The sequence below is a fragment of the Rhamphochromis sp. 'chilingali' genome, assembly GCF_963969265.1.
Source record: "Rhamphochromis sp. 'chilingali' genome assembly, chromosome: 17".
NCBI classification, from domain to species: domain Eukaryota; kingdom Metazoa; phylum Chordata; class Actinopteri; order Cichliformes; family Cichlidae; genus Rhamphochromis; species Rhamphochromis sp. 'chilingali'.
This window is the reverse complement of record NC_137944.1, coordinates 34,751,472-34,774,534: the sequence shown is the minus strand read 5'-3', so window position 1 is coordinate 34,774,534 and position 23,063 is coordinate 34,751,472. Positions and strand designations below refer to the sequence as shown.

Here is a 23,063-nt window from a genome sequence, read left to right as displayed (position 1 = left end):
CCAGTATCGCTGATGTAGCCTTCTCTTATTGGCTAAAAATCAACTGGTGGTCCTGATTTCCATTACAAGCGACTCCATCCTGGTACTTTGGTACTCGTAGTGAACTACATTTAGATTTTTAAATTAACAATTGTAATTAGCACAAGTTCGTGATTTAGCTAACAGCTATTTTGATCCTTGGTTTTAGCATCTTACACATTCACATAAAAACGGGACAAGATCGCTCTTCGTCCCTTTGAAGGTAAAAAGTGCAAATTTATGTGGAAAAGTTGGCCAAAAATATTTTAATCAACAAAATAAAAAAGCTTAATAGAGTTGAAAGTAGACTACAGTAGAACTTGTGGCGTGTCAAACGTCACTGAGGCCAAAGGTTTGCTCGAGGCACCGGTCTGGGATAGCGGAAGCGTTCGAGCAAATTTAGTTCCCACACGATCATGTTTAACTTCTGCAGGACCGCCTTTGCTTTGGTGCCAGTGTGCTCGGTTCCCTCCTCTTTCAACATTCAGACAGTAAACCCACTTTCCTCCCCAAAGCAATTACATTCAATCATTCATCAGAAAAATATTCAATTAAAACTATACACTTGCAAAAATAAAACTCTCTTGGAAGCGTGCTAAGGCTGAGCGTCCACCAGGAGGCGCTCTCCGCCGCGCTGCCAGCACTCCTGTTAGGCCCTGCAGCTGTGCGGCGAGAGCTTCAGTGCTGCTGAACGCTACAAGTTTAAAGAACTGCGAAGACTTTGAGCAAACAAAGAAGCATTTTAACCACCTCGGACGAGCGGTCGGAGCTACCGCCAAACCCCCGACAGCTCGACCGGCCGCCCCGCGGACGGAGTTGGAAACCTCCCCCTGCCGTCGTGTCGTTGAGGCCAGCCCTGGTATGCATTTGTAAATACAGTATTTCAGATATATGTAGTCTTATCATCTTTAAATCTGACCAGGACACTACAGCGGCAGAAGCAATACATAAAGAAGCTCATATTTTGTTTTTTACTATTATTCTTTTTTGTAGGAATGGAACTAGTTTCAACTAATCCTACCAAGCCAACATGTAGTAATGTATCGAATAAAAGGCTATTTATCTTTTTTTTGTCTGTTTTTGTTTATTACAGGTGTGTATGATGGTGTGCAGGACGACAAAGAGAGAGAGGGAGAGAAAAACGAAGGGAAACGGTGAAAAATGAAAGAAAGCGAGGAGAGACGAGAGAGACGGCGAAAAGGAGGAGGGATAGAAACAGAGAGAAAGATCAAAGTATGATTCAGGCAGCGTGAGTCTTGATTGCAGGTTTTTACTGTCGAGTTTGTAAGTTGCGTGATCGTTACCGTTGAATCCTTCTGCGTTTGCCACCGTTTCAAGTCTCTCGACTGTTTTTTTTGTTTTTATACTCAGTTTGTTCCTTATCGGGTTTGAAAACAAAGATCCACGACAGTCACTTGGTCATACAAGCATGTTCGTCGGAACGAGAAGTGCAGATTGGCTTAAGTTTCTTTTTGTTTTTTTCCTTTGCTTTTCTTCAAAAAAAGGGTTCCAGACAGTGGCTACAATAATAATAATATAATAATATAATAATAATAGCACTTGACTTCACTTCAGCACAGTAAAAAAAAGGAAAAAGGTCCAAAGGTGCTTTTTTTTGTCTCCGTTTTGTTTTTTAAATCTGATTTGATGTGAAGCGAAGTCCCCCCTCTTCCTCCCTCCTCTCCCTCCCACCTCTCCTCTCCTCTCAGCGGGGAAGTGGCGGGCGGAAGTCCAGTGCCGGTGAGATGAACAAATGACTGAAGTATTGCCAACTGGTCCGTCTTTTTTTTTCTTCTTTTCCTTGTTTTTCCTTTTTTTGTAGTGGTTCCACTCCGGTTCAGTACAAAACGAGGAGAGAGAGATGGGAAAGAGCAAAAAACCCCACCAAGAACAAAAAAAGGAAAAGTGTTCACGCACACACTGCTGGCACTAGATTTTTTTTTTAAAAGTCCAACAAAAATAAACCAAAAAAAAAAGCCGAGAGAGGTTTTTTTTTTTTAAAGGAAAAAGAAAACCAGGAGGATTTTGGGGGGACGAGTTGCTCCCATTTTACAAAATGTAACAAAATTTTTCCCGCAAAATTTTACAAATCTGTAGCAATACAGGAAAAACAAACAAACAAACAAACAAACATATATATCCTATTTACAACGACACGAAGAAGAACCCTTATGTTATGTGTAGTGAGAATGCAGCAGATCCCAGCTTTGGCACTCGGCGTTTTTGTTCGTTTTTTTTCTTGTTTGTTTGTTTGTTTTAAATCCACCCTGTCGGTCTGTACTGCTGCTGCAGGCACACATTCAGTGCTCCGGTTCGTCTCCACGGCAACACGGGTCACACACAACACCGCCTCGGCCACGTCCGTCAGTCCCGCCTTTAACTCTGTAAAATACGGCGTTTGTGACGCTACAGATGGCCCCGCCCCTCCCTGAGCCTGGTTCTGCTGGAGGTTTCTTCCTGTTAAAAGGAAGTTTTTCCTTCCCGCTGTTGCCAGAGTGCTGCTCACAGGGGTCGTCTGATTGTTGGGGTTCTCTGTAGTATTGTAGGTCTTTACTTTGCAAGGGGACGGTTGGTGCTATATGAATAACACTGAACAGCTTTTTCTACCCTTGGGTCTGTGTGATGTCATAGAAAGGAGACAATCCTGCCCACCTTACTAATTTCCCGCTATAAGGAGCAGCCAATCAGGAGAACTTTCCCTTAAAGGGGAGGAGCTGTAGAGTCCAACAATGAAAACTAAAGTCTTTATAGTTTGTAACAGAGGTGATTCCCCTAAAGCCGTGAGGAAGTGAAGTAACAGGCCATTTGATTGGATAAAAAAAGTTCCTCAAGGTTAAACTCAGGAACATATTTCAGAGGTGTTGTTAATGAAAACGTGAAATGAGAAGGATCCACTGAAGTCTAACAGTTATAAATTTAACATGTATGTTGGAGCTCGATTAACAGAAATGTTTTCTTTTAATTTCTAACATTGGATAAAAAAATTTCCTCGGCACTCAGACTGAGTCACGCAGCGTTCCTTTAGCCGGCGAATCGTTTCTCACGCACCAACCAATCTGAGGAAAATTGAAAACATGAATAAACTCGTCCGCTTGCGCGTGAACAAAGCCTCGTGCGCCGTCACGCCGACCAAAGCAGCTTTTAATACGGTGCTGCTGACAACTCCACACTCCAGTGGAAAAACAACAAAAGGAAGTAAATATAGAAAGTTTCTGTGGCGCTGAAGGACTCGCTCGTCTCACAATGCAGCGCTGAGCCAACGTAAAGGCTGAAAACTGGCAGTTAACGGCTCCAGCTGCAGCTCGGCAATTCAATAAATACGTTTAACAATCATTTAAAAGAAGAGAAAACACTCTGAATAAAACATTCTGGTGACTTCCTCCGACTTAGGTGGAAAAATAAAGAGTTGCATAATGATGCAGGCGGACGGCTGTGACAAGGACGAAGAACGACTGGAATAAATCCTGATATGCTGCACGAGCGAAATACTAATTGTTCGTTTAATTCACCCAAAGCGTGCGCTGAGGAATTAATAAACGAATCCTACTGAGGTTTGGTTTGAAGGGACACGAGTTGTTTTTTTCAGGCATGTTTGTTGTTGCGGTTCACTTAAACTTGCTTTGTTTTCCAGCTCGTTTGTGGATTTATTCTCGGGGGGAGTGGAAGTGATCCACTTCACTTCTTTGAGGGAATGTTTGAATTTTGTCCCCCTGAAGACAAAACACATTTAAAGGGTCCGACTCTGTTTACGGCACTCTGCAGGACGCCTGTGCGACGGTGTTGTGTTATAATACTACTGTAAAACTGAAAGCAGCAGTTTGAAATCCACTGTAAAGGTGGGGGTGTGGGGTGGGGGGGTTTCAATTATCTTCACAGATCGTGACCCTGAATTTCTCCTCGCGCTCTTCAGATTTCAATTTGGGTGCAGCCCACAGCAAAGTGCAGCAGCGGCTCTGTCGTGTTCAAACTCGTGCTTTTGTGTGCGAGCGTCACATCTACACCGCGGTCGCTCCAGGTCGCTGACGGCGTGACGGAGGAGGATGTTGTGCGTGCGCCGGGATGCGACAATCAAGAGATTAAAAACAAAAACCAAAAAAATCTGAAAACACAAGAACAGGGAAAAAAAAATTAGATAATCGAGAAACTCTTCTTTTGTTGCTCCATTCTTCATGTTTTCTCCTCTTCTGTTTCCAGCAGCAGCGGCGGTGGCGGAGGCGATGGAGGCGAATCTTATTCACACCTGAAATGGACAGAGGAGAGGAGGGGGGAGGAGGGTAAAAAACACATTAAAATCTGTCAAATGTTCGGCGGCACAAATGTCAGTGTCACAAGAACTCGGATGATTCTCGGCAAAAAATGAAAACAAAGCCAAACAAAAAGAGGCAGAGAGCAGCGAGCGCGGGGGATTAAAAAGCAGTCGTTGATCCCGAGTTGGCGTTCCAGGCCGCCCGGTGCCGCCGGGAACTGGGACACGCTGTGAGAGAACAGCGGCAGACCTGAGCGGCCGCGGCGCGCTCGCTTAATCTGTGTAAGAGGAAAACTGTGCCGAAGATTAAACGAGGCCGGCGGTCGCTGTGATTACAAACACAGTTTTGTATCGTGGGACAGAGAGCGGCTCGTCAGCAGCAGGTGACCTGTGGCTAAACTCCCGCCGTCAGGCGGAGCCAGCTGCTGCTCGTCAAACAGTATCGAGTAACTGATCGTCAGCAGGTCTGAGCTGCTCTGTGCAAACGGTTTCAGTCTGCAGGACATTCAGGTGTCGCAGTTTTCACCTGGGTGGACATCCCAGCAAATTCACCCTGCGGTCACTCTACGGGCCTCGGTTAGCAGCTTAAAGGTTAAAGTTCATGACCTTACAGATATGAAAGGACTGAGTAGCTGTGGCTCGTTGCCAGGAGAAAGCCTCTTCACCAGCTGTCAGCACTGATCAGCTGATGATTTGAGCACCTCACAGTCACCGAGTGGACCGTGAGGTGCTCTCCAAAGTCCTCTAGAGTCAAACCCACAGATAAAGCCTGGGCTGACCTGGATCACACAAAAGGTGCTGCAAAGTGCAGCCTGACCGAGAGGCTGGACCTTCACGGAGCTGTGCAAACACGAAACCTCAATAACCTGAAGCAACGCTGTGAAGAAGAGTCCCCGCCGTGCTGTGAGAGACTGAGCCACCGCTTCAGGTCGAGCTACGAGCTGCTGCATCACAGGACCGTACGCAACCAGAGTTCCCACAGTGTCTGATCAGTGTGCTCGCTGTGTTTGTGGAGACTTTAAATAAAGACTGAAAGAACGCGAACATCACTGCGGCTTCCGTTTAAGCTCCTCTGAGCTCGACACAGATTCATCCATCAGGTCTCGAGTCAAAGAGGACAAACTGCTGAATGTCTTCTTCAGCTGCAAACAGCTGCTCAATCAGCTGTTTAATCACAACACCAGCTGACAAGCCACAACAAAACTGTATTACCCTCACATACGCAAACAGCGTGTTACTGAGTCAGGCCCAGAGTCAGGGCCCTCTGAGCTTCACCTAAAAGTTCCTTAAAAAGACACAAACTGACTACAAAAAGATGAAAAACAACCACAAAACACAGGTTAGAGCAGGCTCACAGATGCAGCGACAAAGAGAAAACAAACAACTGCAAAGACACAAAAAAGAGTCAGGCGCTAAGACGAGTACTGCACAGCTGCTACAGAGACACAAGAAACAGCTACAAAGAAACAAACGCGACACAAACGAGACAAAAACATCTGCAGAGACAGACGCTCCACATGTTCTGCACAGAGAACATAACTGAGTGCAGGTTGAACCAGGTTGAACTGTGACTCGAACTCGTCTCCTGTTGCTGGTTGAAGCCGAGGAGCTTTGTTGAGTCCAGGGACAGAAGAAATGACTACAGTGAATTTTACACCCATGACTGTTGAATAAAGACGCGTGTCTGTTTTAATAACTAGCTTGAGAAATAATTGGTGAGTGTCAGTGGTTTAGCTGTAGGAAGCTGCCTCTTTCAAAGACCGCTCAGAACCTTCAGCAGGAAAACGACAGCCTGATGTTCCTCTGAGCGCTCACAGATCCCCAACGTTCAGTGAAACTGGGGAAACTTATCCGCGTGTTCGCGTGTTGCTGCCAGTCCAGAAAACTGCTTTTGTTCAGCACGTCCCTGCAAACACCGCAGCTTACACCGTCTCTAGTGAGCGTCTTCTCCAGATGGAAGATGGCCGTGTTTTGTTAGACACCTGGTATGTTATTAAGCCAGGTAATACCAAGGAGGAGATTGCCTTCTCACAAAACTCTGTGGATGTCATAGCGAAGTCTGAACCCTGAGCTGGTGTTTGAGGCTCGTACTGTTAAACCCACAATGGTGGCAGAAATCACAGTGAAGGTCAGAATCCCCGACAAACACGCTCCTGGTCCGGCTCCTCACCTGACGCTCTGCCGTCAGGCTGACAAACCGCGGACGTGTTAACCAAGAACTGCTGGAGACTAAAACTCATCGATCCCGCCCACCACCTGTTTGACCTGCTGCCCTCTGGACTCCGCCTCAGGTCAATCAGGTCTCACTCCCACAGACTCACAAACAGCTTCTTCCCCTCAGACTGGAAGCTAGCACAGACCCCACCCACACTCGCACTCACTCTTAGCCATGGTCCTGAGTCAGCCTCATCCTTCAGGCCAATCACAGCCTGCAAACGCCACGTCTGACCCGAGCTCCCGTCAGCCTCACAGCAGACACACCTGTGGAATCGCTTTTAACACCCTGCGTTGCCTCGCTCTCAAACTGAGGCTTCGATGCCGCCCGGCGGGGTGACGACAGAGCCCCATCAGCCCGTTACAGGTGACGGGTAAAACTGATTATCCTATTCAAATGGACCAATCAGATGGGACCACAATAGAAAATAACACAGATGTGGTGCAGCATCAGGAGCGCTGTGCAATTAGGAAACTTCAAATCAAGAAATTTTAACTGGAAAAGAAAAAAAACCCTTTTTTTATTAAAAATGACAAAATGGAAATAAATGAATGTTCTTTAAGATTAAGGCGACCCGGGAGTGACTGTGATCGTCTCGCCGCTCGGTGTTTCGCATCATGATGATGACAGCGAGGGAGCAGCTCTGCAGCATGTCAGCAATTAAGGCTTCATCTATAAGGTACGACTGTTGATAAGTTATTACAGGACGCCGCGCTCCACTGATTAAATGAAGCCCGGAGCTGCTGTGATTAGTGAGACAGGACAATGGATGGTGGGCGCACACACACTCCTGCACACACACACACACACACACACACACACACACACACACACACACACACACACACACACACACACACACACACACACAGATGAGCCGGGGACATCAATTAACGCTGCTGCAGAAATTTGTTTTTGTTCCGTCGGTCGTTACGACTCCCTAATATAATCTGGTTGATGCCATCACTCTTTAGCTCTCTTTATTAGTATCATCCTGCTGATGTGACCTTTGACCCCTAACCTCATGTGTAAAATGGAAAAGGAGGGAGCGCGAGAGCGAAAGCAGCTTTAAACGAGCCGATGTTTGGAGCCCTCGCTCCTCTCCACGTTTGAGACCTGTGAACGCGCCTCGCTTCATTTCATCCTCCCATTCTTCATTTTCTCAGCAGGCATTTGTCCCTTTCATCCCCCGTTTACCTTGGCCTCCTGTCCAACAGACCGGCCTTACGGTTACAGCAGAATGAGAAAGGGAACATATGTTTAATTTCTAGTATGTTTTGCTTAACGCCTGAATGACTTTTTTATTTTGACGAGCGGCGGCTTTGATTAAGCCGAACGATCGCTCTCAGACCAGCACCGGGGGAAAACGGTCGAGTTTATTTCTGCTGCAGTTTCTCCTCTCAAGGTCTCAAATTTGGATTTTATTGACTGGTGTGTGTTAAATTGTGCTTTTCTGTCTGTATTTCTGCTTTTAGATTAATTACAGAATGCAATTTTTTCCTTGTTGCTGTGATATCGACCGTTTTTCACTGGCTGTGATTTGTGGTCTGTTGTCAGAGTATAAACATGCTTCTAATAGTTTATTCAGAGCAGCACCAAATCAATATTTTCATCTGAACAAAGGATTAAATGACTGTGTTTAATCCGAAAGCTGTCATTCGGAGTGGTTTAGCAGCCCACTCTTGTTTTCTATTAACTCTGGAGAGCAGTTTAGTGTCTTTCAGCCTGAAGTTTTGGTTTTCCGTCCACACGCTGAGCTGTTTTTATGTTACTCACGTTACGGCCTGCTCGGCATCAAAGAGGTAAAAATTAGACACAAGCTGGTGGAGAAAAACCAACCAGCAGTGAAAAGGTGGAGAAACTCCCTCCAGGAGTTTGTGGAGAACCCAGAGTCCCGAGTGTCTGACTATAGAGCTTCTACATATGATGTCATCGTTTGTCGTTGTTTAGGTTTGGCCCACGCTCTCTGATGGAAAAGGGTGGAGTGCCCACTCTGGGTGGAGGGGAGTGGAGCAGGCGACTGGCAGACTGATGGAGGCTGTGGTGAAGGTGAAGCTGTCTTTGCTGGTTGAGCTGCCCTCGCACATGGCCACGAGCTCTGGGTCCTGACTACAGGAGTGAGAACGAGGAGGGAAGCGGCCAAAACGAGCTTCACCTGAAGGGAGGCTGGGCTCAGAGCGGAGCCGCCACTCCTCCACGTGGAGGCGAGCCAGTGGAGGCGAGGATGCCTCATGGATGTCTCCCAGGGGAGGAGGTTCAAGCGTGTCCAACCTGGAGGAGACTCCGGACACGCTGGGGAGATGATATCTCGCGGCTGGCTTTGAAGAGGGAGGTGTGTCTGTGCTTAGACACCAGCGGGTACGAAAACAGATGGATGTGATGGATGGGGGTGGGGGTGAGGGGAGCAGTGTTATGGTTAGCTACGGCCCTGAGAACGGGGGAGGGGGGGTGTTGCGCAGCCCTCTCTTTAACGTGGCCTCGGCGATGAAGCTGTTACAGTCGCTGCACGCCGATCGACTCCTGTTGGAGGTTTAATGAGAAAATTCAGTTTCCTGTTGCCATGTTTTAGTCGGCGCCGCATATTTCCCAAAGTTCGAGTGTGACTTCTATCTGGAGCAGGTTTTCCATCAGCTGCGTTTGGTGGATTCCAGCGTTCACCTGCCACGCTCACTCGTCGGAGCGCCAAACTGATTTGGAGAGCAGAACTCGGCCTCCAGCAATAACTGGCGCCAGAGCCGAGCGTCTGGCAGAGCGGGCGAGTCTGCGGCCGCCACCACAAAGTGCCAGGGTTTAGATAGCTGCTCGTGTTAATTTATCATCCCGCGCAGGGTCCAAATCACCAACCCCCCTACCCCCACCCCCCAGCGCCGCTGATGAAGCCACACTCTTCCTGTTTCACTGTTCTGCAGCGGCTGCTGGTGAATGAACTGAGGGAAAAGGACAGTTTGATTTGGGTTTTATCATGTTGGACATCTCATTTCTGTAACCGGCGACCTGTTCTGATGTGAGGGTTGGAGCAGAGGGGTGGAGAGTAGAGACGGCACGATACCACTTTTTTGTCCGATACCGATATCATAAATTTGGATATCTGCCGATACCGATATGAATCCGATATAGTGTTTTTTAATCAACAAAACTGTTTTTTTAAATATCTTGCTGCATTTTGTATAAGTTCATACTCAAGTTTAAAACAACAACTACACTAAAGCTATTCTGTTATACCTGTATGCAAAAAAAATGTTTCATAGTTCAGCAATACTGATCAATCTAATAAACTTAGACCTACACCATCCTCCCTATTCTGGTATTTTAAAGAGTACTTAGAATAAATATTAAGCAACCTAACTAATAGGGTTCCAACTCCCAGCAACAACAAAAATAAATAAATAAAAAATAGGGAACCACCCCTCACGCGCCACCTCATGATGCTTAATCGACGTAATCAACCTTAATTTGATGCAGTGTGGAAAAAAAATGCACAGAAATCAATTATTTTTCAAGAAATATTAAATAGATTCAACATCTTTCTTCAACAAAATTGCAGACTGCACAGATGCTACCTTCCCAAAGGAAAAAGTACTATAGCTTACTAGGGTATATATATTAGACTTAATAGTCACTATATACAGTAATTGACTTCTATTCATTTTACATCAAATTAAAACTTTGGGTGTAAGATTTGGATAATTATTTATTAAAAGCTAGACATTTTAAATGAGAATAAGAAAGAAAACTATGTCTTTGTGCCCCCTTTTCCCTGTTAACGCCCTATCGGCCCCCCTGGCTAAACTTTGCTAGATCCGCCCCTGCACAGTTACCAGCGTCAGCTACGTAGAAAAAGATCCTGGTGTAGAAAGTAATATTAAATACATTCTAACAACAGCTGATCAAGCTTAAACGTGCTGCTGTTGTTCAGCCGCTGGTTTCCTCTTTCTGGCGCAAAGTGGACCAAAAACAAACGAGAGACACGGACTCCCGACAGAAAAGCTGATCAGCTGATCATCAAGCAGTTTCATGATTGAAGTAGCAGCAAGAAGATGCAGTCGCTTGTTAAGCTTAACACAGGAATGCTTTACAAACATTCAGAGATGGACTTACACACTTGCTTTACTTCTCTCGGGATAACTTTGTCGGAGATGAAATGCCGGGTTGCTAGCGAAGCTCCAAATGCTATCCAGACCACCGACAGGTCCCGCATGCCACAGCCGCTCTATCACGTGATGCATACTGCTCCGACGTGCTAACGTTCTGAGGCGAGTTACGGCGTGTTGCAAGTTTTGTGAGGTGCTTTCGTGATATTTAATGGATCGGATTACATTTTTTATTTTTCTCCGATATCCGATCCAGTAATTTAGGTCAGTATCGGACCGATACCGATACGTAATATCGGATCGGTCCATCTCTAGTGGAGAGAGCAGCTGCAGCAGACTGATGGAGCAAACATCTCCAGCAAACACCTCCAGCAAACACATGCGAGCAGAATCTGTGTCGAGTTTTCAGGTAACCAATCAGAGTGCACCTCGAATCCTGGCGAAGTCTGAACCCTGAGCTGATGTAAACGTCATGTCTGTACAGAAGACCCGCTGTAACCGTATGATGTTGGTGGAAAGATGAAAATATTACTGTAGTTAATGTTTTTCTGAGTTATTTGTTTTTTATGTGGTTTTTCATCTTCTTTGACTGCTTTAGTCTCTTCATCATCAACTTCTTTTGGTCTTCTTCTTCTTTGCTTCTTCATTACATCCAGACTTTGAGTAACATGAATGTTATGAAGTTTATACTTTGGAACAGAAGCTTTTAACAGAATGCTGAAGTGTGTGAAAAGCCTTATAACTTCTTCCATCTGAATTTCGGTCACTGGGTCTGAATCATGAAGCCAATAGGCTTTGAACCTGCTTTACTTGTATAGCACGACTTAACCGGCTCAGATCTGTGACCTCAGCAAACACTTTCCGATGAGTTTGCAGTCTCAGTTTCTAGTTTCAAGTCTGTTTGCAGTCAGAAGAAGACTAAAGAGAGGTAGGTGTTAGTGTGTGATTGATAAGTCCATTGGGCCCCTTCATTTGTCGTGGTGGATTCCAGAACATCGAGATGGTAAGACCCAAAGCACTCCACGCTCTGCTGCAGGGTTTTGTGCTAATTAGCACGCTAAACCCATGCATTTTAACCTCTGAGCATGTTAGCATGCCGTTAGCCTGCAAACTCTATAGTAACCATGTGCAGAGAAACTGACTCGTCTTGAGATGCAGTGATAGTGACAGAAGCCTAAAGGTTGATGGTAGCGCTATAACTTCAACTGTGACTGTTTCCAAGCCAAACACCAGAGACCAAACTCACTCCACTGTCTACGGTGCGTGAAGCATCATCTTCTTTAGAAATGTTTAATAATTAATAAGCGAACACGCCGCCTCATATTTGTTACCCAAACACCAGGCAGTGCCCGTGCCTCAGCGCCACATCGTCGGGCACCGACCACAAAGTCGAGCAGGAAGCGTGACGTTTAAGCGTTTGTCAGAACTTCCTGTCTGACGCAGTAGAGGTCAGCAGGTTTTCCTCTGTCACGGTTTATTTTATTGTGTTTTCACCGGAATCCGTCTTTATTAGTGCTGAGCAGAGCGCTGCGACCCGTTTCTCATTCATCTGAGACCAGAGTTTCAGTTTCTGGGCGTCTGATTCAAATACAGCATAAAGCAGAGAGTACGCTGCGTTTCTGAAAGGAAGAATACGTTTTTACGCTGCTCTGGATCTTTGTGGCTTCTGTAGCGCAGTTGGTCTTCAAAGCTGTGGTGTAATTTATCCCCGGCGCCTCACGTGAACAGTGTTCCTCTGTTATTTTTATGTGGGAAGGAACTACTTTTTCAGATGTCGTATTATTATGTGCACGAGTCACTTAACCTCAGCTTTTTTCCCCTGTGGGATAAATAACGCCTTTTTTTGGACTGAAGCGAGGCAGGTAAAAGGAGCAGAAACCTTTTTCAAATTTCACTGACAGCATTTTATTTCCCACTCCCACACTTATTGTTGGTTTTTTAAAATGCTGCATATTGATTATTGATTCCAGCTGTCAGGAGCTGATTTTGAAGGCACCCGAAAGTGGCGACAGTCTTTCAAAAGTGACACCGTAAGAAGTGGAGTGTCTGCCTCGTTTACAGCCGTTTGTCTTGAGGAAATCATTTGAACCGATTCTATTTTGATAAGCAGAAAGCCGTGTAGAAACATTAAGACTTTCAATCTTCTGTCAGAACAGACAGAGGAGGGAACAACCGGCTCACTCTGTCATCACACTTTGCCCCAGGCGGAGCCTTTTATCTATCAAACTTTACCGCACCGGGGGGTCTGTTGCTATTTTTGGGCCTCCAATAATGTTTTTTTCCCTAAATTTTCCTGAAGTTGGTGTTTGTTGCTGAGCGGTTGTAGCCAAAACTCACACAGCTACACACACAGACGGTGATTGGCTCGAGTGGGTTTGTTTGTAGCCTGGGATCGAGGTGTTGGCTTCAACACTGACAGGCTGGGAGAGGAGGGGAGGGGGGACACGGGGGACCAATGAGGGCCTCGCTGAGTTAAATCAGTTCAGTCTGTAGGTGGTAAAACCTGCAGCCACACATTCAATTCACTTCAATCCATCCATCCATTTTCCTCGCCGCGCGGCCAGCTCCGGTCACCGCGAGGCTGGAGCCAATCCCAGCAGGACACCGAGAGGCGAGGACAGTTTATTCAAATGTGCCAGTTCACAACAATAAACACCTCAAGGGGATTTAAATGGTAAAATAAAGGCGTTATAATATTTATTTATTTATTTTTCCAATGTGAAAAAAATGTGATGGTGCCCTTTGAGTAGCATTTGGTGATGGTGGGGAGGAAGAACTCCCCTTAACAGGAACAAAGACTGAGATGTAAGAGTGAGAGGTGGAACAGATAAGACTCAATGATGTTTCAAAATAAAACAGGAAGTGAGTAGATGCAGGTGAGGGAATAAAGCTCAATAGTGTTTCAAAATAAAACAGGAAGTGAGTAGATGCAGGTGAGGGAATAAAGCTCAATAGTGTTTCAAAATAAAACAGGAAGTGAGTAGATGCAGGTGAAGGAATAAAGCTCAATAGTGTTTCAAAATAAAACAGGAAGTGAGTAGATGCAGGTGAGGGGATAAAGCTCAATAGTGTTTCAAAATAAAACAGGAAGCGAGTAGATGCAGGTGAGGGAATAAAGCTCAATAGTGTTTCAAAATAAAACAGGAAGTGACTAAACAGAGACCCAGAATGACTGTGCTAAGACTAAAGCAAATCTGGCCTCTGATTGTAAAACTGTGATCCAGATGAATTTAAGGTCTCCGTCGAGTTTCATGTAATGAGGTCGACTCTGTAGATTAGAGTGAAGCAGCAGACAGCCTCGGCCAAAAAGCTGAACGTGAGACCTGAAGTGTGTTTTAAAGACAGCCGCAGGAAGGCTTCAGCGAGCACAAACAACAGAAACACACAAGACACAAAAAAAGCACATGTTTTGTAGCTATTTGCGAGGGATGTTCGTGTCCGTGCGGGTTTGTTTGTTGTGGTGGAGATCCTGCCGCTGGACTGCACTGACCTCGAGGCAGCAGCGACGTACAGGGAAAAACATGAAGAAGAAAACTGCCGGAGAGCAAAGACGCAAACATTGCAGAAGTGGAAAAACATTCCACGTTTGTCAACGAAAGTTTGGTTTCTGGAGAAATTCCACCTTTTACACTCACACAGGAGGTAATTTGTGCTTCTCTCGCTATAGAAGAATGGCCAAAATCAGAGATGCACCACTGAAAGATGTGATTCATGCTTCATTTAATTGCTTGAAAGGAGGTCATTTGTCATTTCTGGCATTTTCTAAAATAAGTGATTAATCATTTAACTAAGAAATAGCACTTTTATTGCCAGTGAATGCAATTCAGTTACAGGTTTAATTAAAAAACGCTGCCCTTATAACACGCGCTAAATACTTTCTGCCGTGAATGCACCGTTCAGCGGCCGTCTGCTGTCGCTGAACTCAAACATTTCAGAAATGACTCTGGAGCATTTCAGCAGCATCCTCTGATCGGCGAGCAGGAGCACAAATAAAACACGAAGCATCGATGAAACGAACCTCACAGGCTCAGCGAGGCCCGCGGATCCAAGGACAGCTGCTGACACCGAAACACGCCGAAACTCAAACTCACCGTTTATCCGGTCAGCCTCCCAGACGCGTCCTCCGCCATCTTCTTCTCTCTGTCCACGAGCAGCTCCCGCCCTCGCCTCGAGTCCTCCAGCCAGGTCCCGAACACCTCCCGCACTCCTCCGAGGACGCCCCCGTTCTGTCCCCCGTTCTTCAGCTCCGCCACGCTCTGCTGCCTCAGTCTGTCGGACCGAGAGCGTCACGTTAGATGGAACACATAGCAGGAAATACATTTTAACATTTTAAACAGCGAGCGAGTCGACTGATGTGGGATCACGGACGCTTTAGGAGTTTAACGAGTGCCCACAGAGCTCTGCTGGGGACGCTTTGGTGCAGCCAGCAGTTAAAACCTGTGTTCAGTGTTACTCTTAGTTATCATCTGCACTTCACATCTGAGAAAAACCAACGCAGACATTTTTCAGAATAATTTTCTCTGTAGCCCTGAAGACAGGGCTCCTGTCGCTGTTTTCACCCGTCTCGTTAGAGTCACGTAGTGACGACCAGTCCTATAATGATGCTGTCTGTTCAAGATAAATAAAACAATAAAAAAAGATTAAAAAATAATTAACGGTGAGGTAAAAATGTGAAATTAATGGGAGGGGAAGCATAAATGCCGTCCTGGGCCTAAGATTGTTGAAGGTTTAGATTTTCTCGTCATTAAAAACAGCCTGAAGCTGTTAAAGGAAACTAAGTGTTTTAGTTCCAGTGTCTCAGTGACGAGCAGCCACACGTGAAGCAAACATGAAAGAAAGGTGAAAGTGCGAGCAGCCCACACAAAGAAACTGGACTAAAAATCAGTCGTTTGTCCTTCAGCACCAACAAGAACTGTCAATCAGGTTTTTTGAGATGCCACTGAGGTGATTGTGCACAATCGTATTTAACGCGAGTGGGTCATAAGTGGAGCGTTTTTAATTATAACGAGGAGAAACTAATCACCGCAATAATTTAAAACTGAAGGAGGAAATTCTGTGGAAACAGAGCGAACCCACACATGACGAGCCTCTGTCACAGCCACGGAAACACTGAGACGAGCTGCGCGTTCGTGCTTTAAATCAGGCTTTACATCGGCAAATAAAAGAACGCGATTAACCCCGAACTCCCATCTGAGCGCCGCTGACAGTTTCCTTTATCGCTCTGCATTGTTCGGCTGTACGTCGCACGTCACTCGGCGCGCTTTGTTGCAGAGTTTATGAAATAAACAGCAGCCAGAAGGATTCGAGTGTGCTGTCAGTGCAGGTTCACGCCGTGGTGTTTTCAAAGGCTGAGCCAGAAACCCGGAGCAGGCTCACGGGAAGAATAAAAGGCTTGCCCAAATTATAGTGGAGATATTGGTTTCCAACGTAATGGCTGTGTTATTTGGCCAAACATGTCCCAAGCTCCTTGAAGGAGAGGCAGACTAAATAGAGTCATGTAGATTTGTAGGTTAATGTCCTGAAAACAATGTTAATGTGGCAACTAGAAAACAGCAGCACAAGCCCGCCGAGGGGAAGGGCAAATTTACTTTGGCTGCACAGGTCACCACAAAAGGTGCCAGTGGGTAGAAAACGGTGCTGAAAGTACCAGGGGTGCAGTTCGGTAAACACTGACTGCACGAATTATCGAGGAGAAGCGAAGGAGCGAGGTGGAATTTGGTGACTGGGATATAGGAATAAGATTGACTCGACTCTTTATGAAAAATTATTTTCATTTCCATCATTTCATCTACATAATAAAGGAGGTGGTCACACTGAGAAACGGGGGAATTATAGAGGGCTGTCAGCAGCTGTCAGTGTAGGACTACGTATCCGTGATTTCAGGGCTTAATTTGCAGTTTCTCTGCCAATTGTGGCAAATTATTCAGTCACTTTACATATACTTACGCAGCATTGTAAGAGTCCTTCACTACATGACCTGCTTTTAAAAACATTTCAGTAAAAAAGCAAAAGCAGAAAAACTTCCACATTATATCTTCATCCTGTTCTCACCGAATCAAAGCGCTTCTCAAATGTAAGACTGAAACCTTAAATCACATCTCTGATCGACACACCGGGCTGAGACTGAGCGTCTCCTTCTTTGTGTTTTCACAGACTCGTATTGATGTCTTGATTAACTTGTTGATGCTGAATCATGATAGCCATCACTCCGCTTTAAAACCTTTAAAACCTTCTTGTAGATCAAACGAGGGCAGATAAATGGAGAACGACATGCAGCTTAAATTCCATTAACAGTTTAGTTTTCTTTATTCTGATTGTTTGCTTTATGTAAAAATGTAATCGTAAACATTTCACAGTAATTTTATCTGCCTGCATGACTGGTTAAACAAAGGGTTTCAACATTCATTACACAGGCCTGCAGGCCGGTCTGTAGGGAAGCCACCAACTGGTAAATGTTTACAGACAAGTCTGTGGCTTCCATGCAAATTACAGACAACTGCAGCAACCTGTTAGAGACCAAAACAATTCTAAGGAGGTTTTCAGTGCAGCACTGTGGACCTCTTTGTGACCAATTTGATGCTAGCATATTCCATCAAAGCCTCGCGAATGCTTGCAAAATACACACCTTTCCACTTACGACCAGTGGCTACCAGTGGATTGAAACGTACTATCCGGCAAAACGTGAACCGAAAGTCGTCAAGGGGAAATAAACCATGGACTCTTAGCTGGTAAAGTTTCAACTTTCAAAATTAGTGGTACTTAGACGATACCTCATAAGGTTGACATCCACAGCAAATGAAAATGCTTTTCATAAAAAAATCCTTCCAAAATTTTTAACTTAGGTTTCTGAAAATTTGCCTATTCAGCATGAGGTTAAAATAAAACCCTACCCTAACCATGGATGGGTCTGAATGAAAGGGTGACCGTGGTTCAGGGGGTTGGGAATCGCATCTGTAACCGGAAGGTCGCCGGTTCGATCCCTGGGCTCTCTGTCCTGGTCGTTGTGTCCCTGTTTACCCTACTTGCCTACTGGTGATGGCCAGAGGGGCCGATGGCGCGATATGGCAGCCTGGCTTCTGTCAGTCTGCCCCAGGGCAGCTGTGGCTACAACTGTAGCTGCCTCCACCAGTGTGTGAATGTGAGAGTGAATGAAATGTGGCATTGTAAAGCGCTTTGGGTGCCTTGAAAAGCGCTATAGAAATCCACTCCATTATTATTAATCCATTGTCTGTAGTGGTCCAGGTCTGGAGGTGACTAAGAGGCTAACCGCTAACAACAGATTGCCTTTCAATTATTTATTTGACCTATTTGGCAAACCCAAATGGAACTCTTAAAATATAATTTAAAATAACTTTTAAAAGCAAACATCTTCTCATTTCTGAATCTATGATTGTTTAGCATGTGGCTAAAACCTAGTTAACCCTACCCATAAGGCCATCTCTTGGACTGTATGAGGAAAACCACTTTATATTCTGTGTATTTCTTCTAAACAGAAAACATGTCAAAGTAAAGAACTGTGAATTAAGTACCTGCCAGCAAACTGGTCTTGGAGCTCATCGTGCTGTTGATTGTTGAGGCTGTTGGTGCGCTGGTCCATCAGCCAGCCCATCTCAACCTCCAGCACCTTACTGTTGTTGTTTGTTACGGCTCCTTCCTGACAGCGCTGGATGATGCTGGGTGGAATGTTTTCAGGGGAACACATAGGCAGCCCCTGTCCTCCATTCACGCCATTGTTGTGAAAAAGTTCTGCCAAGTCCATGCTGCCGCTCTGCAGCCGACTATCGGTGAACCAGCGGGCCAGTTCTCCGCGAGCCAGTCCTGTCCGACCCTCCAGCTGGCTGAACTCCTCAGGGGAAGGCCACCGCGTTTGAGCAAAATCGTCCTTGAGGAGCGCCAGGGATCGGCCGTCTGGAGGCACTGAGCAGGAATTCAGATTGGGGACGGAAGGTGCAATGGTGCCAGGAGCAATCATGGACAGGGGGTGTGAAGTTGGTGGAGGGCTTTTAAGGAGGCCTACACCGGTGCTTGGTTTGTGAATCCCATTCAGTTGCAGTGCTTGGTGCTGATGTAGCTGTTTCTCAGTGATGGCACCAATGCCATTGCCGCCCATCCTTTTAGTGCCCATGGAGTTCAGAAGGGCTTGCTCCAGGTTGTCACGAAGCGCGCGGCGCTCTGCAAACCAGCTGTCGATTTCCTGATGAGACAGGCGGGTTATGGCCGACAGATTATCCACGTCGCTGTGTGTAGGAAAGCTGTTCCGCAAGAAGTTCTCCTCCAAGATCTTCAGTTGTTTTGCCGTTTTTCCTTTCATCCTCTCCAGCAAGGGGAACTGGGTCAGCACCGAGGACTTATGTTGAAAATCTGGTTTTGGTACTGCTGGGATGTCCCCACCGTCCAAATGTAAGATTCCATTATTGTGACCAGGAGAGGTCTGATCAAAGGGCCATTTCCCGTCCATTCGAGACGTTCCATTGGCCTCTGGCAGAGGACTGACTACCTTGTCTCCTCTGGGGTAGCTGGCTTTCAGCTCCACTCCTTGCTGCTCTTTTAATTTCTTGCCATCCAAGGAGAACGCTGAAATCTGGGATGGAGCTTTAGCTGGAGCACGGATGGACTGGATAATTGTCGGCCTCCTTACCTGTGAAGTAATGAGCGGAGGGGAGTTCGGCAAATTTAAATCAGAAGCTGGCAAATTGTGAGAACTGGGGTGTTTTTCTTTGGAAGGGACGGGCACGGTACGGGGAATAAGTAAACTGTTTCTGAACGGAGAGACAGAGATTGGTGGGGGGGCAATCATTGGCCTTGTTAACGACTCTGGAAAGACTATGGAGGGCAGAGACACCACCGGCTTTGTTTTGGGATTTCCTGACGCCGAGAGAATCTTCCCTTTGGAAGACAAAGATGATGATGACAACGATGGAGGCGGTGGCATTAAAGGCACAGCAGCGGATGACCTCTTCATCTCTGTGGTAACCAGAGGAACTGCTACAGGTCTTTTCATCTCCACGGGAACAAGAGGTGGAGCCATTGGGAGGCGGCCTTTTGGGGGAGGAGGTGGTGGGGGAGGAGCCATTAGGACCTTGTCTTTAGGGTCACCAGAGTGGGGCGCCACTGCCATGATGGGTCGCTTGGACTCAAACACTGTTGACAGCTGTGTCGGCAGGGGTCGCTTAAGGGAGTGGCTAGAGCCTGCCGGGGAGTTTGTGGTGACTACAGTTAGCCCATTGGGCGCAGTCGTCCGGACGTGACCGAGATGCTCGACTGTCGTGTGGACGATGGGCTGCTGTGAGGCTTTGGCAGACGGCCGAGAGATGGGGCTTGTAGGCAAGACGGTGAACGTGTGATGAGCAGGAGGGATGGAGCCATTAAACATTTTCTTCCTGGCTTCCTCCACCTCTTCTGGGGACCAAGTGATACCTTGCTTCAGCCGCTGGGTAGTGAACCAGACTTTGATCTGTTCCTCCGGGTGCTTGGAGGCAGCTGTAAGCCATGACAGCTCAGCATGCGTTGGGTATGGGAATTTATTAAAGGAGGCGATCAGCGTCAGGTTGTTGTCTAAAGAAGGGTTATATTTGGTGGTGTTCAAGGGAACGGCTATTTTTGGTACAGAGTTAAAGTTGGGTGGACGCTGGAGCATTGGGGTGACATGGGAGAGCCCTTGGACGATGGTGGGTTCAGGGATGATGACTGTTCCGTTGATGTTCACTGCTGTGATTTGGTCCTTCTGGATCAAACCGTCCAGCTGGCTTTTCAGTTCGCTCCCTCCAAAGAGCGTGTGCACACTACCCGGAGATTTCACTGTGGTAGATATGCAAGGTGGAAACACAGAGCTACTGTGGCTTTCACCTTTTTCATTTGTCACGTCGCATTCAGCTGAATTGTCCTTGCCTTCGATTGTCTGCTCTAAGATAGTCTGATTGTTCATTTTTATCCTCTTGAACTTGAAGTTCGTCTCACCTGGGTGCCGGCTCTCGTTGTGCTCTGTGAGCGAGTCAAACTTCTTGGTGTTGAAGTTGCAGACAGCACAGAGGTACAGTGGATTTAGAATGACGTTAGGATGGCTCGAGTCCACGTGTTCTTTGAAGTCATTCAGGTTCTGCGTCGAAAACGGGCAGTATTTGCACTCGTAACCTCTTCCCTGCTTCTTCTGGGACACCGGGTCTGATTCTGGCGCTTCTTTGTCCTTCCCCCCTCTGGCTTCTACATCTTCGATGACAGGGGGGTGATCTTCACATCCAGACTGCTGCTCTTTGTCTAAGTGTTTTGGAAATGCCTTCCGGTCTGGATTATCTCCATTATCCTTCATGAGGTTTTGACTCTTTTTCGCAGATTCAGGTGGTTCATTTTCTCTCACATCTTTGCTTGCCAATATTTCCATGTCCATCACCTCCTCCGGGTCATCTTGTTCATCAGGCAGGTCGCTGATGACCCGGACCATGCAGGGGGTGGAGGACTTTCTACGACTGGACATGATTGCGGCTGCTGCTGCTGCTGGTGATGATGGTGGTGCTGGTGTTGCTGATTGTGTTGACGATATTGTTTTTGGCTGCTGCTGCTGCTGCTGCTGGTGCTGGTCGAGGACGTCAGCGTGTCTGCGTTGGGGGGTCTTTACTGGGGCGGAACGGAGCAGGTGGTTGTGGAAAGTGGTAGGCGGTTGGATGTGGAGTCTCCAGTGTGTGAGAGGGAGGGCGAGAACCGGCTGACGGCGCTGGCCCAGGACCGGTTGTGCAGTGGCGTCTCCCGCTCACTGGCAGTGTCAGCTACCGACCTCGGCGTCATGGGAGGGCATCACAGACAGCAGCGGCGTTCAAGCTGCACGGGGACGAAGACAAAGAGAGAAAATGACACATTAATACTGTTTGTGTTCAGTGAGCTGTGAGGAAGCCACTTAGAAAGGGCTAAAAATCTGAGAAAAACATGTCGGAGAGAGAAAGACGTCACTATAATAATGTTTGTGTCTGATGTTCACTCCAAACAGGATAAACAACAGGGAAAGTGCATGATGGGCAATGAAAGAAAGAGGGGAAAACTAGATAATCTGCACTTTGGTAAACAAGCCTTTTTGATGAAACATCCTTTGTTTGAGGTGAAATCAGCACAGGAACAGGAAAAAAGAGTGGAGAGAATCACTTATAGGGATACAGTTTTAATCAAAAGTTTATCATCTTGGACATGAATGTTTTAGTAATGCTTTCATATTTCACAATTTCTGAGAACTTTTTCTGGAGCTGAATTATTTCACAACCTCTAAGATTATGAGAAAAAGAAACAAACTCAATAATTTAGTGAACAAGTTTTAATTTATTTTAGATTTCCTGAAATAAACACAGGGTGAAAATAATATATACGAGGTCAAGAACATTTATACACCCACTTAGATGTCCTAACCAGCCACGGTCGAGTCTCTGTGCCAACACATAAAGGGAAATCGTTCGACTGACTGATGCACGGCGACATGTGAAAATCTGGGGAGCTTAGATAAGTCAGGGATATCTTGGAGTCGTTTCTAAAGGACTGCATGTTCCAAGATCATCCGTTCAATCCACTGTTTCTTCTCAGGAAGTGCAGCTACTGTGCCAAGGTCTGAAAAACTATCCAAACTTTCACCCTGAGCTGAGAGGGTGAAAGCTGCTCTGGTTGGTCCGAACAGACCTGCCATGAACTGGAAACGGCTCAAACATCAGCGTTACCGCCTGCTGTCCAGATCCCCAGTGGCTAAAATACGGACACCTCGACTAAAGTTTGAAACTGACCGAGTGCACAGTGAAAAATGTCCTCTGAACCAAAGTTTTATGATTGCATGAGGAAAAAAAACGAGTTGTAGGACACACTTGCTCGTTGGTTGAATCATCTTATATTAAGTATATAATTGTTGCAGCCAGACCGAGCTAAACCCACAAAGTCAGCACTGCAAACCAGAGACGCTGCCTACCAGCGTCAAACAGCTGTTTATGCTGATGACGGGTGGTTTAAATACACAACAGGTTTCTGGATTTGTCGACCGTAAACAGACTCTATCTAGAACTGTGTAGTCCATAGACTGGACACTAAAGGCCTGACCCTTTTCTAAAGTCAAGTTTTCATCAATAGTTATCCGGAGAGCTGGGAAAGCTGTCACTGTGAATCTGCCAGGGCTAAACTTAAAAACTACCACCACAAAGTCCCAAAGCATGCAGACTGATGAAAGCTTACACAAAGAAAATTAAGTCCAGCCATGGGAAGGACGGGAAAACTTTTATTTTGCTTTTTTGCACATGGAGAACTTGGAACGGTCCATGCTAGTGTTTTCTCTAACATGCATGGATGTAGTCACCTATCGGTTATTAAAGTCCGGTCTTAATGTTTGCCGTGGCCACACACCTGACAGTCAGACGGTAGGCCCGTTAAGTTTTTACTGGAATGGGACAAAAACTTTACGAGGTTAATGTTTGTTCAGCGAGACATGAAACTAGCGCCGGAGACCACAAACTCATCAGGAAAGTGTTACTGAGGC

The 23,063-nt window shown here is 46.2% G+C and overlaps 1 protein-coding gene across 2 annotated transcripts in view; it reads right to left on the bottom strand.

The window, feature by feature from the left end:
* Window positions 1-56: 56 nt before the first annotated feature.
* The window catches only part of LOC308385108 (zinc fingers and homeoboxes protein 2-like), a 135,028-nt gene continuing 112,021 nt past the window's right edge, over window positions 57-23,063 (bottom strand). For both annotated transcript variants that reach the window (XM_080863877.1, XM_080863878.1), the window contains exons 3-5: window positions 18,100-21,382; window positions 14,662-14,839; window positions 57-4,258 (exon numbers count right to left, since the gene is read on the bottom strand). In XM_080863877.1, the coding sequence (XP_080720003.1) occupies window positions 14,665-14,839; window positions 18,100-21,041 (3,117 nt within the window). In that variant the 5' untranslated portion in view covers window positions 21,042-21,382 and the 3' untranslated portion in view covers window positions 57-4,258; window positions 14,662-14,664. The remainder of the gene's footprint in view (window positions 4,259-14,661; window positions 14,840-18,099; window positions 21,383-23,063) is intronic.